Source organism: Bombina bombina, chromosome 10 (genome assembly GCF_027579735.1).
Source record: "Bombina bombina isolate aBomBom1 chromosome 10, aBomBom1.pri, whole genome shotgun sequence".
Taxonomy (NCBI): Eukaryota; Metazoa; Chordata; class Amphibia; order Anura; family Bombinatoridae; genus Bombina; species Bombina bombina.
Window position 1 is genome coordinate 38,138,811 of NC_069508.1, and position 26,204 is coordinate 38,165,014.

General features: G+C 41.3%; 1 protein-coding gene across 1 annotated transcript in view; it reads right to left on the reverse strand.

Moving 5' to 3' along the window:
• The window catches only part of LAMC1 (laminin subunit gamma 1), a 245,097-nt gene that overhangs the window by 54,462 nt on the left and 164,431 nt on the right, over positions 1–26,204 (reverse strand). The window contains exons 3-6 of the mRNA XM_053693980.1: positions 20,898–21,028; positions 20,622–20,788; positions 15,772–15,960; positions 979–1,096 (exon numbers count right to left, since the gene is read on the reverse strand). Coding sequence (XP_053549955.1) covers positions 979–1,096; positions 15,772–15,960; positions 20,622–20,788; positions 20,898–21,028 — 605 coding nt within the window. The remainder of the gene's footprint in view (positions 1–978; positions 1,097–15,771; positions 15,961–20,621; positions 20,789–20,897; positions 21,029–26,204) is intronic.

Below are 26,204 nucleotides of genomic sequence, written 5' to 3' on the forward strand. Positions count from 1 at the left end.
CTCAAGAGCCAGCCTCACAAAGGCAAAGGGAAAGTAAACCCTTTGGAATCTCCCATGCAGAAGTACCCTGGGTCTGCTGCCCAATATAATCCCCACAGTAAAGTGATGTTATACCCAGAATTCCACAAAGGGGATTAACCCCTAATGTGCTATATCCTCCTAACCTAGATGGGAAAAAACACTTACCTGTGGAAAATAGCTGCAGGGCAGGAACAGCTTCTCAGGTATGACAGACTTAGCCGACCTCTTGACAGGGACTTGTAGAAAAAATAAAAGCAGAGTAACCAACCCTTGTTTTATATATATAGGGGTAGCATACATTTTGGAAGTTGAGCAAGGACTACCTCGCCGTCTTCCAACTGCTAAAAGCCACCACAACTCTTACTAAAGAGGATTACATGGACACAGCATTGCCCCAATCCTAGCTTGCAGGGAAAAGTACCCATTAAAGGATTAAATATCTTCAGACACCATCTTCGCACATCCTCCTGATGTACAAGGCATAGAATGACTGGGGATTGTGGGAAGTGGAAGGATACATAAAGCTTTGCTGGAGTGTTCTTTGCCGCCTCCTGCTGTCCAGGAGTTAATTCCCAATAGTAATTGGAATGGAATCGTGGACTCTCCATGCCACTGGAAAGAAATCATAAATTGGTAACTGGGTGTAATGCGAAGGCGAACGCTAAGAAATGCGACTAAAACTAACAAATTTAACCCTTTCGCGAATGAAGTGAGAGGAATGTATAGTAGGACTCGCCCAATTTGAGGTGCAATTTGCATTAATACATCAGAGGATTCAGTCGTATGCAGATTTATAGGCGCAATTTTTGGAGAATTGCTTTGATAAATCCTGCTCTTTATGTTCAACATGCTACGTCATTGATACTTCATTACATACAACAGAGATCAAACTCTCTTTAGGTATCCAATGATGCTTGTGTTTTAATTGTTGCTGATTAGCTAATTACTAACAATTACCTGCACCCGGCCTCTGTGAGAGAGTGGAAGCCAGGCTGGCATCGATCACATTTCTCTCCCGTCACACCTGGTTTACAGCTGCAACGTCCATAGTTGTCACACTGCGTGCTTAGCGAGCCTGAAACGAAATAGATTGAGACTGTTATATTAATCGCTTCAGTACCAGGAATTTTAGCGGAAAACTTGCCTAGATCAATACCTTTTTGAATGCTTAAAAATAAAATTTATATATATATATATATATATATATAGTATATATATATCATTTTATTTTTAAGCATTCAAAAAGGTATTGATCTAGGCCTATTTTGGTATATTTCATGGCACCATTTCGCCGCAAAATGCGATTATATATTTCACAAAAAAAAAAGTTTTCATAAACTTTGGGTATCTCACTAAAATTATTTACATACCGCTTGTGCAGTCACAGCATAAACTGTTGTAAAAGCTTCTCTGGGATTTTGTTCAGAAATTGCAGATTTGCATGGCTTTGCAATTGGTTAATCAGAAGGCTGCTTATTGCAGATGTGCACTACACTTCTGAAATTCCCACCAGGGAAAAGGTTGATTAGTTAGCTGGTAAGGGTTATAGTATTTTAATATAGATTACCCTCCCACTTGACATTTCCCACCTCCCTGAACCCTCCCATACAGGTCTCCACCCAGCCACACTCCTTACCACCATTTTAGGCACTGGCATATAGTCTGCCAGTATGCAGTTTAGGACTTTTTTTTTCTTCTTCCCTTTTTTTTTCTCTGCAGTGTAGGGATCCCTCCCAAGCAGCTCTCTAACCCTCCCCTTTCCAAATAGTGGCAGCCATCATAGGTACTGGCAACTGTCTGCCAGTACCCAGTTTAGAGTATTTTTTTACATTTTATTATTCTATTATTATTTGCTGGAGTGTAATGGTCCCCCCTCACTCACCCTCTCCTGCGATCATTTTGTAGGGTCCCCCTCTGATTTGTCATATTCTTTAGTGTAGCCTCCCATCCCTTCCTCCCCTATCCAAACTTTGTTTCCGTAGTGTCTAGTTTCCGTAGTATGCTAGTGTTAATATAAGTTGGTGCCTGAGTAACCTTGAGATTTGTATATAAAATGTTTAGTAATGCGTAATGAAACAAGTTTGCAATATACTTTCATTATTTATTTTGTCCCCCTTACAAGTAATTTAGCTATGAAAAACATAATTTCTCCAACATAGGTGTGTCCGGTCCACGGCGTCATCCTTACTTGTGGGATATTCTCTTCCCCAACAGGAAATGGCAAAGAGCCCAGCAAAGCTGGTCACATGATCCCTCCTAGGCTCCGCCTACCCCAGTCATTCTCTTTGCCGTTGTACAGGCAACATCTCCACGGAGATGGCTTAGAGTTTTTTAGTGTTTAACTGTAGTTTTTATTATTCAATCAAGAGTTTGTTATTTTAAAATAGTGCTGGTATGTACTATTTACTCAGAAACAGAAAAGAGATGAAGATTTCTGTTTGTATGAGGAAAATGATTTTAGCACCGTAACTAAAATCCATGGCTGTTCCACACAGGACTGTTGAGAGCAATTAACTTCAGTTGGGGGAACAGTGTGCAGTCTCTTACTGCTTGAGGTATGACACATTCTAACAAGACGATGTAATGCTGGAAGCTGTCATTTTCCCTATGGGATCCGGTAAGCCATGTTTATTAAGATAGTAAATAAGGGCTTCACAAGGGCTTATTAAGACTGTAGACTTTTTCTGGGCTAAATCGATTCATTATTAACACATATTTAGCCTTGAGGAATCATTTATTCTGGGTATTTTGATATGATTATATCGGCAGGCACTGTTTTTGACACCTTATTCTTTAGGGGCTTTCCCTAATCATAGTCAGAGCCTCATTTTCGCGCCGGTATGGCGCACTTGTTTTTGAGGACAGCATGGCATGCAGCTGCATGTGTGTGGAGCTCTGATACATAGAAAAGTCTTTCTGAAGGCATCATTTGGTATCGTATTCCCCTTTGGGCTTGGTTGGGTCTCAGCAAAGCAGATTCCAGGGACTGTAAAGGGGTTAAATATAAAAACGGCTCCGGTTCCGTTATTTTAAGGGTTAAAGCTTCCAAATTTGGTGTGCAATACTTTTAAGGCTTTAAGACACTGTGGTGAAATTTTGGTGAATTTTGAACAATTCCTTCATACTTTTTCGCAATTGCAGTAATAAAGTGTGTTTAGTTTAAAATTTAAAGTGACAGTAACGGTTTTATTTGAAAACGTTTTTTGTGCTTTGTTATCAAGTTTATGCCTGTTTAACATGTCTGAACTACCAGATAGATTGTGTTCTGACTGTGGGGAAACCAAGGTTCCTTCTCATTTAACTATATGTATTTTATGTCATAAAAAAATTTAGTAAAAATGATGCCCAAGATGATTCCTCAAGTGAGGGGAGTAAGCATGGTACTGCATCATCCCCTCCTTCGTCTACACCAGTCTTGCCCATACAGGAGGCCCCTAGTACATCTAGTGCGCCAATACTCCTTTCTATGCAACATTTAACGGCTGTAATGGATAATTCTATCAAAAACATTTTAGCCAATATGCCCACTTATCAGTGAAAGCGCGACTGCTCTGTTTTAGAAAATTCTGTAGAGCATGAGAACGCTGATGATATGGTTTCTGAAGGGCCCCTACACCAGTCTGAGGGGGCCAGGGAGGTTTTGTCTGAGGGAGAAATTTCAGATTCAGGAAACATTTCTCAACAAGCTGAACCTGATGTGATTACTTTTAAATTTAAGTTGGAACATCTCCGCGCTCTGCTTAAGGAGGTGTTATCCAATTTGGATGATTGTGATTATCTGGTCATTCCAGAACCACTATGTAAAATGGAAAAGTTCTTAGAGGCCCCGGGGCCCCCCGAAGCTTTTCCTATATCCAAGCGGGTGGCGTACATTGTTAGTAAAGAATGGGACAGGCCCGGTATACCTTTAGTACCTCCCCCCATATTTATAAAATTGTTTTCCTATAGTCGACCCCAGAAAGGACTGATGGCAGACAGTCCCCAAGGTCGAGGGGGCGGTTTCTACTCTACACAAGCGCGCCACTATACCCATAGAAGATAGTTGTGCTTTCCAAGATCCTATGGATAAAAAATTAGAAGGTCTGCTAAAGATGTTTGTTCAGCAAGGTTCCCTTCTACAACCAATTGCATGCATTGTCCCTGTCACTGCAGCCGCGTGTTTCTAGTTTGATGAGCTAGGAAAGGCGATTATTAGTAATTCTTCTTCTTATGAGGAGATTATGGACAGAATTCGTGCTCTTAAATTGGCTAATTCTTTCACCCTAGACGCCACCTTGCAATTGGCTAGGTTAGCGGCGCAAAAATTCTGGGTTTGCTATTGTGGCGCAGAGCGCTTTGGTTAAAATCTTGGGCAGCGGATGCGTCTTCCAAGAACAAATTGCTTGACATTCCTTTCAAGGGGAAAACACTCTTTGGCCCTGACTTGAAAGAGATTATCTCTGATATCACTGGGGGCAAGGGCCACGCCCTTCCTCAGGATAGGTCTTTTCAAGACCAAAAATAAACCTAAGTTTCGTCCCTTTCGCAGAAACGGATCAGCCCCAAGGGCTACGTCCTCTAAGCAGGAAGGTAATACTTCTCAAGCCAATCCAGCCTGGAGACCTATGCAAGGCTGGAACAAAGGAAAGCAGGCCAGGAAACCTGCCACTGCTACCAAGACAGCATGAAATGCGGGCCCCCGATCCGGGACCGGATCTGGTGGGGGGCAGACTCTCTCTCTTCGCTCAGGCCGGGGCAAGAGATGTTCTGGATCCTTGGGCGCTAGAAATAGTCTCCCAAGGTTATTCTCTGGAGTTCAAGGGGCTTCCTCCAAGGGGGAGGTTCCACAGGTCTCAGTTGTCTTCAGACCACATAAGAAGACAGGCATTCTTACATTGGGTAGAAGACCTGCTAAAAATGGGAGTGATTCATCCTGTTCCATTAGGAGAACAAGGGATGGGGTTCTACTCCAATCTGTTCATAGTTCCCAAAAAAGAGGGAACGTTCAGACCAATCTTAGATCTCAAGATCTTGAACAAGTTTCTCAAGGTTCCATCGTTCAAGATGGAAACCATTCGAACACTTCTTCCTTCCATCCAGGAAGGTCAATTCATGACCAAGGTGGATTTCAAGGATGCGTATCTACATATTCCTATCCACAAGGAACATCATCGGTTCCTAAGGTTTGAATTCCTGGACAAGCATTTCCAGTTCGTGGCGTTTTCTTTCGGATTAGCCACTGCTCCTAGGATTTTCTCATAGGTACTAGGGTCCCTTCTGGCGGTGCTAAGACCAAGGGGCATTGCTGTAGTACCTTACTTGGACGACATTCTGTTTCGAGCGTCGTCCCTTCCTCAAGTAAAGGCTCACACGGACATTGTCCTGGCCTTTCTCAGATCTCACGGATGGAAAGTGAACGTGGAAAAGAGTTCTCTATCTCCGTCAACGAGGGTTCCCTTCTTGGGAACTATAATAGACTCCTTAGAAATGAGGATTTTTCTGACAGAAGCCAGAAAAACAAAACTTCTAGACTCTTGTCGGATACTTCATTCCGTTCCTCTTCCTTCCATAGCGCAGTGCATGGAAGTGATAGGTTTGATGGTAGCGGCAATGGACATAGTTCCTTTTGTGCGCATTCATCTAAGACCATTACAACTGTTCATGCTCAGTCAGTGGAATGGGGACTATTCAGACTTGTCTCCGAAGATACAAGTAAATCAGAGGACCAGAGACTCATTCCGTTGGTGGCTGTCCCTGGACAACCTGTCACAAGGGATGACCTTCCGCAGACCAGAGTGGGTCATTGTCACGACCGATGCCAGTCTGATGGGCTGGGGCGCGGTCTGCGGATCCCTGAAAGCTCAGGGTCTTTGGTCTCGGGTAGAATCTCTTCTACCGATAGATATTCTGGAACTGAGAGCGATATTCAATGCTCTCTAAGCTTGGCCTCAGCTAGCGAGGGCCAAGTTCATACATCAACCATCAGGGGGGAACAAGGAGTTCCCTAGCGATGGAAGAAGTGACCAAAATCATTCTATGGGCGGAGTCTCACTCCTGCCACCTGTCTGCTATCCACATCCCAGGAGTGGAAAATTGGGAAGCGGATTTTCTGAGTCGTCAGACATTGCATCCGGGGGAGTGGGAACTCCATCCGGAAATCTTTGCCCAAGTCACTCAACCGTGGGGCATTCCAGACATGGATCTGATGGCCTCTCGTCAGAACTTCAGAGTTCCTTACTACGGGTACAGATCCAGGGATCCCAAGGCGGCTCTAGTGGATGCACTAGTAGCACCTTGGACCTTCAAACTAGCTTATGTGTTCCCGCCGTTTCCTCTCATCCCCAGGCTGGTAGCCAGGATCAATCAGGAGAGGGCGTCGGTGATTTTGATAGCTCCTGCGTGGCCACGCAGGACTTGGTATGCAGATCTGGTGAATATGTCATCGGCTCCACCATGGAAGCTACCTTTGAGACGAGACCTTCTTGTTCTAGGTCCGTTCGACCCACTCCAGCTGACTGCTTGGAGATTGAACGCTTGATCTTATCAAAGCGAGGGTTCTCAGATTCTGTTATTAATACTCTTGTTCAGGCCTGAAAGCCTGTAACCAGAAAAATTACCACATAATTTGGTATATCTGTTGGTGTGAATCTGCAGGATTCCCTTGGGACAAGGTTAAGATTCCTAAGAGTCTATCCTTCCTTCGAGAAGGATTGGAAAAAGGATTATCTGCAAGTTCCTTGATGGGACAGATTTCTGCCTTGTCTGTGTTACTTCACAAAAAGCTGGCAGCTGTGCCAGATGTTCTAGCCTTTGTTCAGGCTCTGGGTAGAATCAAGCCTGTTTACAAAATTTTGACTCCTCCTTGGAGTCTCAACCTAGTTCTTTCAGTTCTTCAGGGGGTTCCGTTTGAACCCTTACATTCCGTTGATATTAAGTTATTATCTTGGAAAGTTTTGTTTTTGGTTGCAATTTCTTCTGCTAGAAGAGTTTCAGAATTATCTGCTCTGCAGTGTTCTTCTCCTTATCTGGTGTTCCATGCAGATAAGGTGGTTTTGCGTACTAAACCTGGTTTTCTTCCAAAAGTTGTTTCTAACAAAAACATTAACCAGGAGATAGTTCTGCCTTCTTTGTGTCCTAATCCAGTTTCAAAGAAGGAACGTTTGTTGCACAACTTGGATGTAGTTCGTGCTCTCAAATTTTACTTAGCAGCTACTAAGGATTTCAGACAAACTTTGTCTTTGTTTGTTGTTTATTCTGGTAAACGGAGAGGTCAAAAAGCAACTTCTACCTCTCTCTCCTTCTGGATTAAAAGCATTATCCGATTGGCTTATGAGACTGCCGGACGGCAGCCTCCTGAAAGAATCACAGCTCACTCCACTAGGGCTGTGGCTTCCACATGGGCCTTCAAGAACGAGGCTTCTGTTGATCAGATATGTAAGGCAGCGACTTGGTCTTCACTGCACACTTTTTCTAAATTTTACAAATTTGATACTTTTGCTTCTTCTGAGGCTATTTTTGGGAGAAAGGTTTTGCAAGCCGTGGTGCCTTCCATTTAGGTGACCTGATTTGCTCCCTCCCTTCATCCGTGTCCTAAAGCTTTGGTATTGGTTCCCACAAGTAAGGATGACGCCGTGGACCGGACACACCTATGTTGGAGAAAACAGAATTTATGTTTACCTGATAAATTACTTTCTCCAACGGTGTGTCCGGTCCACGGCCCGCCCTGGTTTTTTTAATCAGGTCCGATAATTTATTTTCTTTAACTACAGTCACCACGGTAACATATGGTTTCTCCTATGCAAATATTCCTCCTTAACGTCGGTCGAATGACTGGGGTAGGCGGAGCCTAGGAGGGATCATGTGACCAGCTTTGCTGGGCTCTTTGCCATTTCCTGTTGGGGAAGAGAATATCCCACAAGTAAGGATGACGCCGTGGACCGGACACACCGTTGGAGAAAGTAATTTATCAGGTAAACATAAATTCTGTTTTATGCTTACCTGAAAAATGTATTTCTCTTGTGATGTATCGAGTCCACGGATTCATCCTTACTTGTGGGATATTCTCCTCCCCTACAGGAAGTGGCAAAGAGAGCACCCACAGCAGAGCTGCCTATATAGCTCCCCCTTTAGCTCCACCCCCCTGTCATTCGACCGAAGGCTAGGAAGAAAAAGGAGAATCCATAGGGTGCAGTGGTGACTGAAAGTTTAAAAATAAAAATATATATGCCTGTCTTAAAAAACAGGGCGGGCCGTGGACTCGATACATCACAAGAGAAATAAATTTATCAGGTAAGCATAAATTATGTTTTCTCTTGTAAGATGTATCGAGTCCACGGATTCATCCTTACTTGCGGGATACCAATACCAAAGCTTTAGGACACGGATGAAGGGAGGGACAAGACAGGGACCTTAAACGGAAGGCACCACTGCTTGTAAAACCTTTCTCCCAAAAATAGCCTCCAAAGAAGCAAAAGTATCGTATTTGGAAAATTTGGAAAAAGTATGAAGAGAAGACCAAGTCGCAGCCTTACAAATCTGTTCAACAGAAGCCTCATTTTTAAAAGCCCATGAGGAAGCCACAGCTCTAGTACAATGAGCAGTAATCCTTTCAGGAGGCTGCCGTTTAGCAGTCTCATAGGCCAAACGGATGATGCTTTTCAGCCAAAAGGAAAGAGGTAGCCGTAGCCCTTTGACCTCTCCGTTTACCAGAATAAACAACAAACAAAGAAGATGTTTGACGGAAATCTTTAGTTGCTTGTAAGTAGAAATTTAAAGCACGAACCACATGAAGATTGTGTAACAGACGTTCCTTCTTAGATGAAGGATTAGGACACAAAGAAGGAACCACAATCTCTTGATTGATATTCTTATTAGAAACAACCTTAGGAAGAAACCCAGGTTTGGTACGTAAAACCACCTTATCTGCATGGAAAACAAGGTAAGCGGAATCACAATGTAAAGCAGATAGCTCAGAAACTCTTCGAGCCGAAGAGATAGCTACTAAAAACAAAACTTTCCAAGATAGAAGCTTAATATCTATGGAATGCATAGGTTCAAATGGAACCCCTTGAAGAACTTTAAGAACTATGTTAAGGTTCCATGGCGGAGCAACAGGTTTAAATACAGGCTTGATTCTGACCAAAGCCTGACTAAATGCTTTAATATCTGCCAGACGTTTGTGAAGTAGAATAGACAAAGCAGATATTTGACCCTTAAGAGAACTAGCAGATAATCCCTTCTCCAAACCCTCTTGGAGAAAAGACAATATTCTAGGAATCCTAATCTTACTCCACGAGTAATCTTTGGATTCACACCAATAAAGATATTTGCGCCAAATCTTATGATAAATCTTCCTGGGGACAGGCTTTCTAGCCTGAATCAGGGTATCAATGACCGATTCAGAGAAACCACGCTTTGATAAAATTATGCGTCCAATCTCCAAGCAGTCAGACGCAGAGAAATTAGATTTGGATGCGTGAACGGGCCTTGAATTAGAAGGTCCCGCCTCATTGGCAGAGTCCACGGTGGAACCGAGGACATGTCCACTAGGTCTGCATACCAAGTCCTGCGTGGCCACGCAGGAGCAATCAGAATTACTGAAGCTCTCTCCTGCTTGATTCTGGCAACCAGGCGTGGGAGGAGAGGAAACGGTGGAAATACATAAGCCAGATTGAAGGACCAAGGCACTGCTAGAGCATCTATCAGTACTGCCTTGGGATCCCGGGACCTGGACCCGTAACGAGGAAGTTTGGCATTCTGACGAGACGCCATCATATCCAATTCTGGTGTGCCCCATAGCTGAATCAGCTGGGCGAATACCTCCGGATGGAGTTCCCACTCCCCCGTATGAAGAGTCTGACGACTTAGAAAATCCGCCTCCCAGTTCTCTACTCCTGGGATGTGGATTGCTGAGAGATGGCAAGAGTGATCCTCTGCCCACCGGATTATTTTGGTTACCTCCATCATCGCTAGAGAACTCCTTGTTCCTCCCTGATGATTGATATAAGCTACAGTCGTGATGTTGTCTGACTGAAACCTGATGAATTTGGCCGCAGCAAGCTGAGGCCACGCCTGAAGCGCATTGAAAATCGCTCTCAGTTCTAAAATGTTTATCGGGAGGAGAGCTTCCTCCCGAGACCATAAGCCCTGTGCTTTCAGGGAGTTCCAGACTGCACCCCAGCCTAGTAGGCTGGCACCTGTCGTTACAATGAGCCACTCTGGCCTGCAGAAGCACATTCCCTGAGACAGGTGGTCCTGAGACAACCGCCAGAGAAGAGAATCTCTGGTCTCCTGGTCCAGATGCAGGTGAGGAGATAAGTCTGCATAATCCCCATTCCACTGTTTGAGCATGCAAAGTTGCAGTGGTCTGAGGTGTAGACGGGCAAAAGGAACTATGTCCATTGCCGCTACCATGAATCCGATTACCTCCATACACTGAGCCACTGATGGCCGAGGAATGGAATGAAGAGCTCGGCAAGTGGATAAGAGTTTTAACTTTCTGACCTCCGTCAGAAATATTCTCATTTCTACCGAGTCTATCAGAGTCCCTAGGAAGGAAACTCTTGTAAGAGGGAAGAGAGAACTCTTTTTTTTATGTTCACCTTCCACCCGTGAGATGTCAGAAAAGCCAACACAATGTCTGTGTGAGACTTGGCTAGCTGGAAAGTTGACGCCTGAATTAGATAAGGCGCCACTGCTATGACCCGTGGTCGTAGAACCGCCAGAAGGGACCCTAGCACTTTTGTGAAAATTTTGGGAGCCGTGGCCAACCCGAAAGGAAGGGCCACAAACTGGTAATGCCTGTTTAGAAAGGCGAATCTGAGGAATTGATGATGATCTCTGTGAATAGGGATGTGTAGATACGCATCCTTTAAGTCCACGGTAGTCATATATTGACCTTCCTGGATCAGAGGTAGAATAGTCCAAATAGTCTCCATCTTGAATGATGGAACTTTAAAGAATTTGTTTAGAATTTTGTCACCACACTCGCTCTGCACTTCCTAGTTACTTAGAGTAGGCAAAGAAAATGACTGGGGGGTGGAGCTAAGGGGGGAGCTATATAGGCAGCTCTGCTGTGGGTGCTCTCTTTGCCACTTCCTGTAGGGGAGGAGAATATCCCACAAGGATGAATCCGTGGACTCGATACATCTTACAAGAGAAATCTAAATCTTGGAACTTAAAATGCACCCTGCTGACTTCTAAAGGCTAACCTTGCTACATATCACCCCTAATTGGGTTTAACTGATAATGTACTTTATACTAACATTATGATACTGGCTGTGGTTTAGTCTGCAGACAAGACTAAATTGGTTCCTCAAAATAAGGCAAATGGCAGGTGAATTTTGGCTATTGGAAATCCATTTCAGTAAAAAGGATGTTAATTTGTTTAAAATTTTTTTAGACTTGGCTGATATGTTATTCTACAGCAACACAACAGAAATGTCCAAGGTGTTTACTGTCCCTTTTTTTATTCTTCTGTACAGTGCCTTTTTGTCAATAGTGGGTGTTTCTGCAACTAAAGGTATTTTCTAAACATGCTTTGTCTATTGAAAAAAACTCTATAAGGGATATGAAACCCATTTTTTTTCTTTCATGATTCAGATAGAGCAGGCAATTTTAAGCAACTTTCTAATTTGCTCCTATTACCATTTTTTGTTCTCTTTGTATCTTTATTTGAAAAAGCCGGAATGTAAGGTTCAGCACCCTGGATTGCGCTTGCTGATTGGTGGCTACATGTAGAAACCAATCAGCAAGTGCCACCCAGCTTCTGAACCAAAAATGGGCCAACTACTAAGCTTACAGTCCTGCTTTTCAAATAAAGATACCAAGAATATGAAGAAAATTTGATGATCGGAAGCAAATTAGAAAGTAGCTTAAAATTGCATGCTCTGATTTATGGAAGAAAAAACATTGGGTTTCATATCCCTTTAAATGGCATAAATGCAAACGACAGGTGGCAGCAAAGTGTAGAAAAAGGAGCTTTATTTAGCACATATGATAAGCGACGTTTCGGGAACACCTTCCCTTAGTCATGCAATAAAAGTAAATGATACATCATCATCCTTATATACCCTTACACCACTAGGGGGCAGTAGAAGGATATTTACAAGTTAGCTGAACAGTGAAAAGAATTAAACACCTCCAGTGTTTTGAGGGGAAAAAAAATACATAATCAGATAGATCTTTGCTTTAATTTTAGCATGTTTACCACATGATAGAATTTATTTTTCACCTTTAATGAAAAACTTATTTTAAGCAAAACATGCACCATTTTCAGGCTGGACATATGCACCTGAACACGCACTTTCTAATTAAAACGATAGTGCTGTTTATTAATTTTTTTAGGCATCAAACAGTTTTATACGTAATTCTGTCAACCATCAACCAGTACAATATCAGAATTTTTTTTTTAAATTCTAATGTATTAAAGGGCCACTAAACCCAAAATCTTTCTTTCATGATTCAGATAGAGAATAGAAATTTAAACAACATTACAATTTACTTCCATTATTTATTTTGCTTAATTTTTTAGATATCCTTAGTTGAAGAAAAAGCAATGCACATGGTGAGCCAATCACACGAGGCTTCTATGTGCAGCAACCAATCAGCAGCTACTGAGCATATCTAGATATGCTTTTCACCAAAGAATATCACGAGAATAAAACAAATTAGATAATATAAGTAAATTAGAAAGATGTTTAAAATTGCATTCTCTTTCTAAATCATAAAAGAAAAAATGTGGGTGTCATGTCCCTTTAAATACCTCTTTGGTAGCCAGTGGGCTAAACATAACATATTTATTGAATTTTATTAGGTACCAAGGTTTCCTATTTAATTCAAACTAAAACTGCAACCAGCAAAATATACAAATAAACACTCTGTGAGGTCTCTTTGTTTAAAAAGGCAGCAGATTTATTTACATTGCTGTGCAAAACCTGACACTATGAGCTCTAATTGACTGTTTACAAAGCAAACTCTTATTTATTTCAAGCCCTGGGGGAACTTTTTATGATTTCAGTTGTAAAAATAAACTCTTTGAAAACTGCGTCATGGCAAAAAGTACAGTCATACATGCTAGAACAGTGCACCCAATGGGTAATGGAACATTAAATTCCCTATAAAGTGTGAAATTATGTATCACTAAAGGGACATTAAACGTTGTAAAACATGTTATATAATTCTGCACTGTGAGATATATGTAGCACTAGGTGATATAATATGTAGCCGTATTGTGAAAAGCTTTTCAGTGATTTTAAACGTTTTAAAAATTGATTAAAATACCCCTATAGTAGAGTGACCAGATGTCCCCAATTTTAGGGGAATGTTCCCGGATTAAGGAGACTGTCCCCGGACAAATTATGTCCCCGGGAAGACGGTCAGAGCCCTGTGCATGTTAGAGGTGTTTGTAGAAAGTTGATAGATTTATCTGTTTTAGACATTGATTAGTCGCGTAGAGCTACAGCAGCGGTTCCGCTTCCACTGGATACTTCACAGCTGGCGCTTACAGCGCAACTGAAGCTAAAAGCTTCGGACCCCTCTCTATATAGATTGTGAGGTGCTGCACTGGGTCGCCAGCCCCGCTTTGCAAGGGTTTAAAGGTGCAAGATAAGTTCTCATTGGTTGTTAGTGTTTAGTTAGTAGCGGAAGCATGTTATATATGTACAGACGCAAAGGAATCGAGAGGCTGAGCCCTTGTTAGGTAGGTCTGGTATGTTAAATTGGAATGTTTAGAAGTACGTAATCTTTCTATGATTTTGATTGGCCAAAAACTAAAAAGTAGGGGTATCTTCTGGTGATTAATGTTACTAGTGGCCTATCATGAGGCATTATTACTAAAGCGTGTAAAAGAGATGTGTATCTTTGGCTTTGAATAACGTGTGTGTGTGTTAAAAACCAAAAGGGTACTGCGTTCCTTGTAGGGGTATGTTATAGTATACTCATGCTTTTTGGAAAAAAAAGAATTCTAGTTCTCTATAAAAGAATAAGATTATCGAGAAATAACTTTTTTTTTTTATGTAGGTGTTTGAGCTGGTCCTATACAATGTGGGAAAGCCAAACCGGGGATTAAACACATAAGCGGGATTTAACCTGGACGGTTAGTTTTGCAAGTGATGATTGTATGGGCAAACTATAATTTACTGTAAGGAGTTTAAAAAAAAATGTCCCCGGATTTCATTTTAAAAATCTGGTCACCTTACCCTATAGTCTTTTCTTCAGGGGTTAACTTTACACTTTAGGCTTTCGTGTGCTGTCTGTGTAAACGTTACACAAGGTATCCAGTTGTAAAGCACCAGTGGAGACTTGACCCAGACCATGTGACTTGCACAATTAAAGTGGCCTCCCTTTGTGAGTACCCGTCCTCTGTATGCGAGTCTGGGAGTGGAGGATACTTGTGATATTATGCCATTGGAGCACCTTCTTTTTTTATCTTTTGCAGAGACTGATTTGATCTATTTGTTAAGAAGAGCTAAACCTGGCATTAGACAAACTATCACTACAACTCGGTTGTAGTTGGCTCTTCTATCACAAATGGGACACAAATATATTTCATAAGGATAGCTGTACCTTTTAAAAACATGGGAAATTTGAGATTTATGAACCTAAAAGTTTACTTAGATGTAGCGCACTCCCGCACTGAGTAAAGCAGAAGACAGCCTTAAAGGGACACTAAACCCATTTTTGTTCTTTAATGATTCAGATAGAGCAGCAATTTTAAGCAACTTTCTAATGTACTCCTACTATCAATTTTTCTTCAGCTACCTTTATTTAAAAAGCAGGAATTTAACGCTTAGGAGCCAGCCCATTTTAGGTTCAGCACCCTGGATAGTGCTTGCTTATTGGTGGCTACATTTGGCAAACCAATCAGCAAGTATAACCCAGGTTCTGAACCAAAATGGGCTGGCTCTTAAGCTTTAGAATTCTGCTCTTTAAATAAAGAGAACAAAAGAACAAAGATAAATTGGTAATAGGAGTAAATTAGAAAGTTGCTTAAAATTGCATGCGCTATCTGAATCATTAAAGAAAAAAATTGGGTTTAGTGTCCCTTTAACCAGTGCAGGAGCTCGCTGCATTTATTTAAACAGTGCAATCGGACACGGCTGTAATTAGACAGAAAGTCTGTGGTACAGTTTCCAACTCCTTAACGACACAGACGTACCCTGTACAAACTGTAAACATGACTATCACAACACAGTTTTATTTTACTGTCCCTTTAAGGTTAAAACAAGGATCTATATCCATTAGCCAACAGCCTCTCAGAAAAAAATGTAAAGGTTTTAGTGACTCTAAGATTGCAGAAATAAGCTTTAATAATTTTATCTTTACTTTCTTGTTAATGCTCCAATGTACCTAAGGAAGAATGTTAAAAAAAAATGATATTTAACCACTTCATGCCGTTAGGACATTTCATGCCGTCCTAACAGCGCTGAGCTTTAACACCGTTAGTAAGGTATGGAACATTTTACCTGCAGCCTCCTCCTTTCAGGGAAGGAAAAAAAAAATCAGACTGGGGGACGTGCCTAGCAGCATAAGCAGCCACCTCATGATCAAATTCAGGCCTTGAAATCACATGATAGCATAGACTTTTCCGTGATTTCATTTTTCCAGCAAGTGTTAACTTCATAACGGCATGAAGGAGTTAAAATCAAGTCTCAAAACAACGCACCTAGTAGGTTTGTTAGGAACATTAATATAGGTGATTTTTTTATGCAGCAGCATTGCTAGGCTAACCAACTGCAGAACATTCTTTTGCAGACAAACTAGAATACGCACCCACAGCGTTGCAGTGGCAGGCCTGACACGGTTCTTCGCTGCCCTGTCGGTAGTAGTTCTCACGGCAGCGTTCGCAGTTTGGTCCATCAGTGTTATCAGTACAGCCCCTACAGTGACCGCCATGACCAGTAGAACGGTAAAGCTCGGGGTCGAAGTAACATTCTTGAGAGCGACCATTACAGTTACAGGCTGTTAAGTATTAAAAAAAATAATTTTACAAATAAATACAACAATTTAGGGTTTAAAATGTGACGTAATATATATATTAGCAATTTCCCTTTCTTTCCTTCAAACATGATTATTCTATACATGTGTGTAGTCATCAATCTCAGTAGTCATTTGCTGTTCCTGAGCCCACCTAGGTATGCTCATCAACAAAGGATACACAAGAGAACAAAGTAAAGGTGATAATATAGATACATTGGAAAGTTGTTTAAAACTGCATGCTCTATCTGAATCATGAACATTTTTACTTTACTGACCCTTTAAGGCAACTTGGTAAAGCACACTGCAGTCAAAACTGTCTATGAAAGTGTAAACCTATTCTCTTTAAAGCTTTACCCATGAGCATCCCTACCAGTATATGCCCCCTACGTTACTTGTTAAAGGATAACCTGGTTCAACTATACTTAAGCAAATGTCCAACTAGTTTATAAGCAAGGTCATGCTGTGCATTACCACAAGACAAACTGATAATCACAAGGAGATGTAAAGGTTTAAAGGCAAAAGCCATAACTAGATGTGGTTTTACAATTAATAATTCCTTTTACAGAAGACCTCACACTTCTTTCATACTAGTTTCTACCAATGTCAGGCTAAGAATATTATCCTAAATAAAGGACAAATGTACCCAGACACTTCACATATTCTGGCTGAACTACTTGAATGTAAAATTGTACTTAAAGGGATAAGAATTATTATTTTTCATCGTTGTAAAAAAAGCACTTAAGCAGTGGTTTGTACTTAATAGAAAACATTGAAATACATATTATTAATCGTATATTTTTTTAATATCTTTTTTCATTAGGGCATTGTTTATTACTTTCTGTCCCAGTCCTACAAGGGGTCTGGGGTCTCTACAGGAAGGAATTTATAGCCTGTCATAAAACTTCTAGAGTAGCATTAGCTGGTTTAGTATTAAGATCATTTCTTTCTATGTTTACTTTGATTTTTGTTTTGTTTTTTATCAAAGGAGCATTGTTTAATACCCCTTTAAATGGACACAATTTTTTTTTTCAGAAGCAAATTTATGCTTATGAGACACTTCACTGTCCATAAAATCAGTCTTTAAAGGCCCAGTTACGCTTCCTGTTAGCTTCAATGGAGAGAGCATGAATAACTGTGTTTAACCCCTGAAAGAGGATTATACATTTAGGTAATGTCCTGATTGAAACCCACAAGCATTGCAGGTCCCGAGTAGTGAGGTGAGCCAATCAGGAACAACAGTTGCACTGGCGGTGTCCTGTGGCACTTTATCTATGTGCTTAAGCATGTTTGCATGGGTTACTCAAATGGTAATACAGGCTCTATAACGATAAAATATTCATCTGATTTGTGCATAAGAATATTAGAATATAGTAATATATATTATTTTAGAATATAGTGCTCTTTTCTATTCATGACAGAAATCTGCAGCATTCTTGGTCCCTTTAATACATAGCAATATGAAGAGAGAACCTTCTGTGCAACCCCTGGAAGAATGACTTTGCTCATATGCTGTCAGACTGAGAAATCTCCTGCTGCAGACTCCAAAGGGTAAGGCTGCAACCATGGACACAGGGATCACACGCTACAGACATTCAGGAACTGCACAATTCCCTCTCACCTTGAATAACTTTTACTAGGGCACGGCTGGCAGTTTTACAGACGGTTATTCTGTGCTGATTACATAACCACTGCACAATAAGTGCGTAGAATAACCGTGAATATGCAGGTGGCTGATAGCTACGGGGAGTGACCCATAAGTAAGATCCACATTTACTTCTAGAATCCAATTTACTTTGCTCTCTTGGTATCATTTTTGAAAAGCATACAAAGGTAGGCTCAGGAGCAGAAATGCACTAATGCTTGCTGGCTACACACATTTGCCTATTGTCATTGGTATTCTGATTAATTCATTGTTGCTTTGGAGCGGAGATTAACTATGTGTTTAATCTCTCTGCAGGGGTTAAACTCACAGTCATACGCAAGAAACAGTGCAATCAAATACCCTAACAGAATATTTTCTTTTCCATAGGAATGGCCCTTTAAGGGGACACTCAAGTCAAAATTAAACTTTCATGATTCAGATAGAGCGTGTCATTTTAAACAACTTTCCAGTTTACTTCCACTAACAAATTGTGCACAGTCTTTTTATATATTTACACTTTTTGAGTCAACAGGTTCTACTGAGAATGTGCAAGACTTCACAGAATATACATATGCATTTGTGATTGGCTGATGGCTGTCACATGATGCAGGAGGAGTGGAAATAAACATAGTTTTGAAATTTGTCAGAAACAAATCTATTAATCAATTTGACGGTCAGAGTAAGTGCTACTTCATTGTCTTTTTATCATGCGTTTGTTAATTATGCAAATCTACTGTAATTACTGGTCCTTTAAGACTGAGATAGGCTTCAATTTGTTTTTCATGTCCCTTTAAATTAAGTGAATATTTCCTTGTATTCATTTGTGTATGGTAGTCTTAGAGTCTAAAGAGCAATTTTTCTGTAACCTGAACTTCAAAATGAATTGTAACCTCAAAACTGAATCCCCTACAAAATGCTAAAGGGTCATAATAGTCAAAATAGAAATCTACATGAGTGCATTTAAATTTAGAAAATAAACATTTTTGCAATGTCCTTGTTTTAGTAAAAATGCTTCTAATAAAACGTATCACTTATTCAGCAGCATACGCACATATGGCTGTGCATGCCCCGTGCACCAGCATGCAACACCACTACTTACATGGCGGTGATAGTGCATTTTGCTTTGTACAAGCCATCACTGACTCTCTGAGCATGTGCAATGTTTTAATGCGAGTGCACACAGTACTATTAGCATATGTGCATATGCCACTGAAACAGTAAAAGCATTTAATACAAGCACTTTTGCTACTACAAATATATTGCATAAATGCTTCTATTCAAAACGAAGAACCCATTTCTGGCTATTATATGCTTTTAATGCATAGTAAAATAAAACAAGATGTAATATTTCTTTAGCTATTTTACCTGCTTATCCTGTGATTTAACATTGAAAATCATATTTTTTTCCAGAAGCCAGGGCAACATCCTCGCAAACATTCTGCACACTAATAATTGTTTAGTCAGTACCGGATCTTATTTATATCCGTCCCCAATTAGCCACAGCAGAGGAGGTAAGAAAAATGATACCCAAGAGCTTTTTTAAAATAGGCATCCATATATATATATATTTTTTTATTATTATTATTAAAGGGCCATTATAAACTCATTTTTTCTTTGCATAAATGTTTTGTAGATGATCTATTTATAAAGCCCATAAAGTTGTTTTTTTGTTGTTTTTTTTTAAACAAAATGTATAGTTTTGCTTATTTTTAAAGAACATTGCTCTGATTTTCAGACTCCTAACCAAGCCATAAAGTTTTATGAGAATACCGTCAGCTACCTTCTCCAGCTTGCTCCTGTTTGTGTAAAGGGTCTTTTCATATGCAGAAGAAGGGGGAGGGGGGGGGGAGTGTGTCTTATTTCCCACTTGCAGTGGGCTTTCCAACTACCTTTTCAACAGAGCTTCTAAAGCTTCTAAGTAAGTTTATAAACAGTTTTATACTGGATTTTTATATTAGTATCTGTGCATCTTATTCTTTATAGTAGTGTCTATTACATGCAGTTATATGAAAATGAGTGTATACTGTCTCTAAGACGAAAAGCCAGGCCAGTAGTAACATTTTGAAGTATAAGATTTTCTGAGTGTTTCTGAGTGCTGAAACTACCAAACAGCTCATCCACTCCCTGGTAATTTCCCGACTTGACTACTGTAACAACTTACTAACTGGCCTCCCTCTTCTCCCGCCTCTCTCCCCCTCCAATCCGTCCTAAATGCATCCGCCAGACTAATCCACCTCTCTCGACGCTCTGTTTCTGCTGCGCCTCTGTGAGTCCCTTCACTGCCTCCCCATTCACAACAGAGTTAAATTCAAAATTCTCACCCTGACCTACAAAGCCCTCACCAATGCTGCCCCACCCTACCTGTCCTCACTCATCAACAAATATACCCCTGCCCGTCCCCTAAGATCCAACAACGACCTGCTTCTTGCATCCTCTACCATCACCTCCTCTCATTCTAGACTACAGGACTTCTCTCGTGCGGCACCAACCCTCTGGAACGCACTTCCTCGAGATGTCAGACTTGCCCCTAACCTCTCCTCCTTTAAACATTCCCTAAAGACCTTTCTGTTCAGGGAAGCTTATCACCCGACTTATTAACAAACTAACTTCAATTAACTAACAGTTGTCCTCTATCTCCTCACTAATATCATTCTCACCTCTGCAGTCCCCACCTCCTGTTTCCAATCCTCCTACCCATCTAGATTGCAAGTTCCCACGGGAACAGGGCCCTCAACTCCCCCTGTATTTGTCTGTAAAATTTTGTGTCTTATCGTATTGTTTCTCCACTGTACTGTTATCCTTGTACCCATGGGCAGCGCTGCGGAATCTGTTGGCGCTTTATAAATAAAGAATAATAATAATAAGATTGCAGGCTAAATGCTACTTCATATCGTCATCCTATGCTTGTACTTTATTGTCTTGTGCTTAAATGCACCTGTGTCTTTTCTATATGGAGTATTTACATTGCATTGTTGGTTACAGTCACCAGTCGCATACTCACGCAGGCACTCATTGGCGCTGTCAGATGTTGCTCTTCTCCAGGGACGGTCATTAAAGAATGGCAAACACTTCTCACAGTCGTTGCCAAACGTGTTGTGTTTACAGCTGCAGACCAGCTTGTCAAACTCGTTGCGCACACACTCACTGGAGTGTCCGTTACACTTGCACCTTAGGTAAAAGGGAGAGTGTGAGACGACAGCAGATATCACTTAGCAATATAATCCACCAATAATCTCATGGACTTCTAAGCACGTTACACACATAAAGCCACACTCACCTGCCTCCTACTGCAAAGTCAGATATGGCGTAATAGTAAGACTTGAGCACCTTGGGGTCGCTGAACACTTCGTCACCAAACGTGTTGAGCCTGTTCAGTGTTACACGGATATCTGTGGCAGTAACCCATTCCTGCAAGGATCCAGAGAGGGAAAAATGTTATAACCGCTTATGGCTGCGGGTATGGTCTGCTATAAAAGAAATAAGTGAAGGATTTAAAGGGACACTGTACCCAAATTTTTTCTTTTGTGATTCAGATAGAGCATGACATTTTAAGCAACTTTCTAATTTACTCCTATTATCAAATTTTCTTCATTCTCTTGGTATCTTTATTTGAAATGCAAGAAAGTAAGTTTAGATGCTGGCCCATTTTTGGTGATCAACCTGGGTTGTTCTTGCTGATTGGTGGATAAACTCATCCACCAATAAAAAAGTGCTGTCCAGAGGTATGAATAAAAAAAAAGCTTAGGTGTCTTCTTTTTGAAATAAAGATAGCAAGAGAACGAAGAAAAATTGATAATAGGAATAAATTAGAAAGTGGCTTAAAATTGCATGCTCTATCTGAATCATGAAAGAAAAAAAATTGGGTTCAGTGTCCCTTTAAGGTTGTCACTTAAAGGGACAGTTTACTCAAAACATTTCTCCCCTTTAATTTGTTCTTAATCATCCAATGCTGGAGTGCATTACAATGTTTACAAGTACTTCCTTTACCCTTATATTGGCATTTGAAATAGTGTAAATAGGAGTAGAGTAGTCTCCCAGAATGCCCCTCTTCACTTCAGCTGAGAGTGCAGCTGTTGATTGGAGCATTTGTAAATAAACCCACTTCTGATTCGTTTATCAGCCATACCGTTATTTAGAGCAGCATGACAACATGTTTAAACACACAGCGAGAAAAGGGAATTTTTACCAAAAAAATAAAATAAAATGCAAGATACAAAATAAAATGAAACAAAGCATTGTATTTTAAAACTAAAAGGGCCCTTAAATTTCAAAACCACTTACGCTTTTCAGGGAGGGTTTTCTAAAAGTTAGTAAAGCGCCAGCATTAGATATTCAGGTTAGCCTGCAGTATATGTGCGGCTTTACAAGGTTTCCTTGGCTACTGCGTGTAAAAGCAAGCAGCATAATATTATTATAGCCCTGCGGAATCTGTTGGCGCTCTACAAATAACGGATAATATTTTGAGGTTTGTGTCGCTTTAAACTCAAGAGCAATATAATAAATTGCATTCACTTTAAAAAAAAGGGACATGAAACACGTTTTATTTCTTTTATTATTCCGATGCAGAATACAATTTTAACACTAAACCCTTTTTTTTCTTTAATGATTCAGACAGAGCATGCAATTTTAAGCAACTTTTTACTCTTATTATCAAATTTTCTTTGTTCCCTTGCTATCTTTATTGAAAAAGTTGGAATGTAAAGCTTAGAACCAGGGTTACGCTTGCTTATTGGTTTGCTAAATGTAGCCACCAATAAGCAAGCAATATCCATGGTGCTGAACTTAAAATGGACCGTTCCTAAGCTTTACATTCCTGCTTTTTTTTTAAAAAAAAATAATAATAATAAGAGAACGAAGAAAAATTGATAATAGGAGTAAAGTAGAAAACATAATTTATGCTTACCTGATAAATTCCTTTCTTCTGTTGTGTGATCAGTCCACGGGTCATCATTACTTCTGGGATATTATCTGCTCCCCTACAGGAAGTGCAAGAGGATTCACCCAGCAGAGTTGCTATATAGCTCCTCCCCTCTACGTCACCTCCAGTCATTCGACCAAAGACCAACGAGAAAGGAGAAGCCAAGGGTGTAGTGGTGACTGAATTATAATTTAAAAAATATGTACCTGCCTTAAAAAACAGGGCGGGCCGTGGACTGATCACACAACAGAAGAAAGGAATTTATCAGGTAAGCATAAATTATGTTTTCTTCTGTTATGTGTGATCAGTCCACGGGTCATCATTACTTCTGGGATACCAATACCAAAGCAAAAGTACACGGATGACGGGAGGGATAGGCAGGCTCATTATACAGAAGGAACCACTGCCTGAAGAACCTTTCTCCCAAAAATAGCCTCCGAAGAAGCAAAAGTGTCAAATTTGTAAAATTTGGAAAAAGTATGAAGCGAAGACCAAGTTGCAGCCTTGCAAATCTGTTCAACAGAGGCCTCATTCTTAAAGGCCCAAGTGGAAGCCACAGCTCTAGTGGAATGAGCTGTAATTCTTTCAGGAGGCTGCTGTCCAGCAGTCTCATAGGCTAAACGTATTATGCTACGAAGCCAAAAAGAGAGAGAGGTAGCAGAAGCTTTTTGACCTCTCCTCTGTCCTGAATAAACGACAAACAGGGAAGAAGTTTGACGAAAATCTTTAGTTGCCTGCAAGTAGAACTTGAGGGCACGAACTACATCCAGATTGTGTAGAAGACGTTCCTTCTTTGAAGAAGGATTTGGACACAAGGAGGGAACAACAATCTCTTGATTGATATTCCTGTTAGAGACAACCTTAAGTAAGAACCCAGGTTTAGTACGCAGAACTACCTTGTCTGAGTGAAAGATCAGATAAGGAGAATCACAATGTAGGGCTGATAACTCAGAGACTCTTCGAGCCGAGGAAATAGCCATTAAAAATAGAACTTTCCAAGATAACAATCTTATATCAATGGAATGAAGGGGTTCAAACGGAACACCCTGTAAAACGTTAAGAACTAAGTTTAAACTCCATGGCGGAGCAACAGTTTTAAACACAGGCTTGATCCTAGCTAAAGCCTGACAAAAGGCCTGGATGTCTGAATCTTCTGACAGACGCCTGTGTAACAAGATGGACAGAGCTGAGATCTGTCCCTTTAATGAACTAGCCGATAAACCCTTTTCTAAACCTTCTTGTAGAAAAGACAATATCCTAGGAATCCTAACCTTACTCCAGGAGTAATCTTTGGATTCACACCAGTATAGGTATTTACGCCATATTTTATGGTAAATCTTTCTGGTAACAGGCTTCCTAGCCTGTATCAGGGTATCAATAACCGACTCAGAAAACCCACGTTTTGATAAAATCAAGCGTTCAATTTCCAAGCAGTCAGCTTCAGAGAAGTTAGACTTTGATGTTTGAATGGACCCTGAATCAGAAGGTCCTGTCGTAGAGGTAGAGACCACGGCGGACAGGATGACATGTCCACTAGATCTGCATACCAAGTCCTGCGCGGCCATGCAGGCGCTATTAGAATCACTGATGCTCTCTCCTGTTTGATTTTGGCAATCAATCGAGGAAGCGGCGGGAAGGGTGGAAACACATAAGCCATCCTGAAGTTCCAAGGTGCTGTCAAAGCATCTATCAGGACCGCTCCCGGATCCCTGGATCTGGATCCGTAGCGAGGAAGTTTGGCGTTCTGGCGAGACGCCATGAGATCTATCTCTGGTTTGCCCCAACGTCGAAGTATTTGGGCAAAGACCTCCGGATGAAGTTCCCACTCCCCCGGATGAAGAGTCTGGCGACTCAAGAAATCCGCCTCCCAGTTCTCCACTCCCGGGATGTGGATTGCTGACAGATGGCAAGAGTGAGACTCTGCCCAGCGAATTATCTTTGATACTTCTATCATTGCTAGGGAGCTTCTTGTCCCTCCCTGATGGTTGATGTAAGCTACAGTCGTGATGTTGTCCGACTGAAACCTGATGAACCCCCGAGTTTTTAACTGGGGCCAAGCTAGAAGGGCATTGAGAACTGCTCTCAATTCCAGAATGTTTATTGGCAGGAGACTTTCCTCCTGACTCCATTGTCCCTGAGCCTTCAGAGAATTCCAGACAGCGCCCCAACCTAGAAGGCTGGCGTCTGTTGTTACAATTGTCCAGTCCGGCCTGCTGAAAGGCATCCCCCTGGACAGATGTGGCCGAGAAAGCCACCATAGAAGAGAGTTTCTGGTCTCTTGATCCAGATTCAGAGTGGGGGACAAATCTGAGTAATCCCCATTCCACTGACTCAGCATGCACAATTGCAGCGGTCTGAGATGTAGGCGTGCAAAGGGTACTATGTCCATTGCTGCTACCATTAAGCCGATCACCTCCATGCATTGAGCTACTGACGGGAGTTGAATGGAATGAAGGACACGGCATGCATTTAGAAGCTTTGTTAATCTGTCTTCTGTCAGATAAATCTTCATTTCTACAGAATCTATAAGAGTCCCCAAGAATGGAACCCTTGTGAGAGGCAAGAGAGAACTCTTCTTTTCGTTCACCTTCCATCCATGCGACCTTAGAAATGCCAGAACTAACTCTGTATGAGACTTGGCAGTTTGAAAGCTTGAAGCTTGTATCAGAATGTCGTCTAGGTACGGAGCTACCGAAATTCCTCGCGGTCTCAGAACCGCTAGAAGGGCACCCAGAACCTTTGTGAAAATTCTTGGAGCCGTGGCCAATCCGAATGGAAGGGCTACAAACTGGTAATGCCTGTCTAAGAAGGCAAACCTTAGATATCGGTAATGATCTTTGTGAATCGGTATGTGAAGGTAAGCATCCTTTAAATCCACTGTGGTCATGAACTGACCCTTTTGGATCATGGGTAAGATTGTCCGAATAGTTTCCATCTTGAACGATGGAACTCTTAGGAATTTGTTTAGGATCTTTAAATCCAAGATTGGCCTGAAAGTTCCCTCTTTTTTGGGAACCACAAACAGGTTTGAGTAAAACCCTTGTCCTTGTTCCGACCGCGGAACCGGATGGATCACTCCCATTAATAATAGATCTTGTACACAGCGTAGAAACGCGTCTTTCTTTATTTGGTTTGTTGACAACCTTGACAGATGAAATCTCCCTCGTGGGGGAGATAATTTGAAGTCTAGAAGGTATCCCTGAGATAAGATCTCTAGCGCCCAGGGATCCTGGACATCTCTTGCCCAAGCCTGGGCGAAGAGAGAGAGTCTGCCCCCCACTAGATCCGGTCCCGGATCGGGGGCCCTCGGTTCATGCTGTCTTAGGGGCAGCAGCAGGTTTTCTGGCCTGCTTGCCCTTATTCCAGGACTGGTTAGGTTTCCAGCCTTGTCTGTAACGAGCAACAGCTCCTTCCTGTTTTGGTGCAGTGGAAGTTGATGCTGCACCTGCTTTGAAATTCCGAAAGGGACGAAAATTAGACTGTCTAGCCTTAGCTTTGGCTTTGTCTTGAGGTAGAGCGTGGCCCTTACCTCCTGTAATGTCAGCGATAATTTCTTTCAAACCGGGCCCAAATAAAGTTTGCCCCTTGAAAGGTATATTAAGTAATTTGGACTTAGAAGTTACATCAGCCGACCAGGATTTTAGCCACAGCGCCCTACGTGCCTGA